Source organism: Pteropus vampyrus, unplaced genomic scaffold, assembly GCF_000151845.1.
Source record: "Pteropus vampyrus isolate Shadow unplaced genomic scaffold, Pvam_2.0 Scaffold39, whole genome shotgun sequence".
Lineage (NCBI taxonomy): Eukaryota > Metazoa > Chordata > Mammalia > Chiroptera > Pteropodidae > Pteropus > Pteropus vampyrus.
The window spans coordinates 11,382,534-11,386,324 of NW_011888820.1; the positions used below are offsets into that span (position 1 = coordinate 11,382,534).

The 3,791-nt window shown below is 29.7% G+C and overlaps 1 protein-coding gene across 1 annotated transcript in view; it reads left to right on the forward strand.

The window, feature by feature from the left end:
• SLC27A6 (solute carrier family 27 member 6) overlaps nt 1-3,791 on the forward strand; it is a 94,474-nt gene that overhangs the window by 40,658 nt on the left and 50,025 nt on the right. Inside the window, 1 exon segment of the mRNA XM_023529609.1 lies at nt 557-749. Coding sequence (XP_023385377.1) covers nt 557-749 — 193 coding nt within the window.

The window sequence follows — 3,791 nt, forward strand, 5'->3', positions numbered from 1 at the left end:
TTGCAGCCTAATATTACAGTGATTAGATGACCTCAATTTATTGTTTACTATATGCTAAGCACTGGGCTTATAGTAAACTGTATAGTGAAGTATGTAAGTGAGATAAGTGTTATCAGTTTTTGCAGATGAACAAACTGAGAATCAGAATGGTATTCAACCTTTTGCTCAGTTACATAGGTAATAAATGATACAGCTGAGAGTATAAACCTAAATATATTTTATAACTTCTTTGAAGTAATGCTTTTTCTCCTAAAATATGCTTTCTTCCTTACCTGATATCTACCAAAATAAGGCTTTAGTAGTCTGGAGTTTAGAAAGAGATTTTCCCAGTTAGGGGAAAATAAAAGCTCTTACTCTGGGCCAGTGTTAGTTTCATCAGCTATTGGACATGGTTCTGCAACAGACTTACGTGATTTTTTTTTTTTTTTACTTCCCTTCTATTATCACACATATGCAACTTACTTCTAGATATTTACCATTTAAGTAATAGTAATGAAGGAAAGAATTGGAAACTAGAACTAATAAATTCAAGTAAATCTTTTCTTCCAACAGAAAGAAGGAGAAAAAAGATCATCAGGTGCATTTGGCAGTTGGAAATGTTCCATGGAGTGATATATGGAGAGAATTTTTAGACAGATTTGGAAATATTAAGATGTGTGAGTTTTATGGAGCTACTGAAAGAAACATTTTTTCAATGAATCACACTGGGGAAATTGGAGCAATCAGGAGAATAAATTTCTTTTACAAAGTAAGTACCGTATTTTCTTTACAGAAGAAATATTTTGAGATCTACTAACCTCTCTTCTAGCTTTGTGCTTATAAATTATCATAAATATTATGATAATTTTTTTTTTTTTTAGATTGAAAACGTCTATAAATAAAATAGTGGTCTCTAGGTGAACTATGTTTTCCCTCTATCTTATGCGGATAATGATACCTAATTATTTTGTTCATTTGCCAAATTTAATGATGTTACGTATAAACAGCAAGCATATACCTTGATATATTTGACTCCATTTTTCTTGAGTATTTTTAATCCACTAATTCTACTTACCTTTTATTTTTAAATCACTGAGAAATTATTTATAAGCTTCTAATATATGATTTCTTTAAAAACTGTATCAATACCACTAAAATCTTAAAAGCAGCCCCAAATCACCTTCCTAGGAGTAAAAGACTTATAGCTGATCTCTCTCTCAATAGCAGCCATGGAGGACAAATGATAGTGGACAGATATCTTCAACTGACTTGGAGAAAATAATTGTCAAAATAGAATTTATACTCAACAATATTTTTTAAAGAATGAAACTGAAAATAAAGAAAACAGCCTTGAAACTTATATAGCAAAATTTTTATAACCTCAAGAGGAAATAAATAAATTTAGAATCAAAGAATATTTTATTATAGCTCTTTCAGTATTTCATAGTTCAAGTAAGGGAAACAAACTTCAGTGATATAGAATATTTGAGGAACACAATAAACAAACTATTTGAACTCATGGACATATATAGGACATTGCATCTAAAAACTGGAGAACATGTATTCTTTTCAAGCAAATTTCAAAAGATTGAATAAATATGCCTTATATTCTCTGACAACAGTTTAATTAAAGTAAAAGTACATTTTTATATGACAGCTAGATCATCCCCTATATATTTGGAAGTAAAACATCTCTAAATTTCCATGAGTCAACAAAAAATCAGAAATTAGAAAATAATTTGAGCTGAATCATAATGAAAACATTACATTTCAAAATTTGTGGACTCAGATAAGAACAGCTGAAAATTAGTGAGCTAAATATTCATTTCTATAAGTTAATTTAAAAATAAATAAACTCAAAGAAAATAAAAGGAAGGAAATTATTAATAAAGAGCATAAATTTTAAAAACAGAAAAAAGTGTCGAAAGAGATAAAAATATAATTTTTTAAAAGCAAAGAAATAGATTTAAAGCTGGTGTAAAATTGCCTAACATTTGAAATCTAAAGAAGGTACAAATTGTTTTTATAATGCATTCTTTGGAATTTTAAGAGTCTTGTTGCTATGTCAGAAATACATTCATATTCTGAACCAAAGTATTTTTGGGAAAATAAGTGCTGATATTACTGAATTTTACATTCCTTACAGTTAATTTTCTTAATTCGTTTCACTGATTCTGTTAAAAATTGGTATTTATATTAAAAGCTCCTTAGTGAAGCTGAGTCATTCCAAAGTAATCATCCAACAGAAATACAATAAATATTTATATTTTTATTACTGACTTGACTTCATTATAATTTTCTAATATCTTAAATTCCCTATCAGAATGTAATAATGTCAATAATGCACGAAGTCATGATTGTCTCCAATTTATTTAGAAAACTTCTGATTTTCAATTCATTTTAGGTTTTTTTTCAAGTTGGAAAAGAAAAAAAAATGTACCTAATATCATATGAATTCTAGTCTGTCTTTTATCATCTTATTCCCATACTGTTTTGTTACATAGCAGGCAACCAGAAAAATTTAGACCAATAACTGTTTCATAATTACGTGGGGAAATTTGATCAGAGTGTCTCTCAAAAATTTAAACCTAATGGAAGCATTTGTTGTCTCAGAGAGGAATCAGCCTCTAAACGGAGATAAGATGTTATAAGTGAAGGAAAATGACAAGGCAGCAACACAGAGTTCCTGTGACCCAAACATCCTTCTTGTGGGCTGTTATTTAACTATTTAAATGTGTGACATTAAAGGAATATGGGTCCCATTTATGCCTCCAAAGCAAACAATATAAAAGAAAAATTGGCAACAATTTGAAAGACTAATCCAAGTTATGGACTGCCTTCTTTTCTACACCTGAGGATAATAATTGGGAAGAAACAAACATGAAATCCCTAGAGGAAATAAAACTTAAAACTTTCATTAGCTTTTGGACATGCTTCTGCAGCAGGAGGGGAGAAAATGTATCTACATAAAAAGCAGCTGAAAAAAATATGGATGCACATCAAATAATAAGTTCTCCAAAATGGACAGGAAATATTTAGAAAAACAGTCTTCTGTAGGTTCAAAAATTGCAATAATATTCTCTTTCGAAATAAGAGCTCAAAGAAGAGGAAAGTTGAAGGAAAATAAATCAACAAAAGGAGTTGGAAAGTGGCATGCTCAGCTCAAAAAAGAAAAATGAAAATATTTTGGAGATGAACACCACATTAAAGGACTTAAAAACAAACAAGACTAAATATTGTTAGGAAGCGAGACAGATGGGACTAAGGAATTACACAAACAATAAAAAGTATACACATAATAATATAAAATACACTAAAAAGATAAATTTTGAAGACATAGACAATGATCTGACATATGCTTAATTGGTGTTCCTGCAGAAAAAAAAAAATCAAAGAGATAAAAAAATTATTTGAAACCTAATAGAAGAAGATTTGCTTTAAATAATGATTCGAATCTTTGGCAAAAGAGCACGTTGTGTTCCAGGAAAAAAAAAAATATGGCATAGAATGATCATCAGAAAAATATACCCTGGTGAAATTACCGAACATAAATTAAAGAACCATAAGGAGATGCTGGGCAGAAAAGGCAAAGGATGTACAAAGTGCAGGGAGAAAATGGAAAACATCTCGGGCATCTCTCAAAAGAAAAACAAAACACTCGGTGTCAGGGGAAAAAAGGAAAGTAATGTTTTCACCTGAGAACATGAGATCTAAGTTGTTCTTCAAGTATGAAGGCAGCAAAGAAGTGTTCTCAAAATTTTAAGAAATCAGAGAATATAATACCCATGTATTTAGAGAAATGCAATACTTCT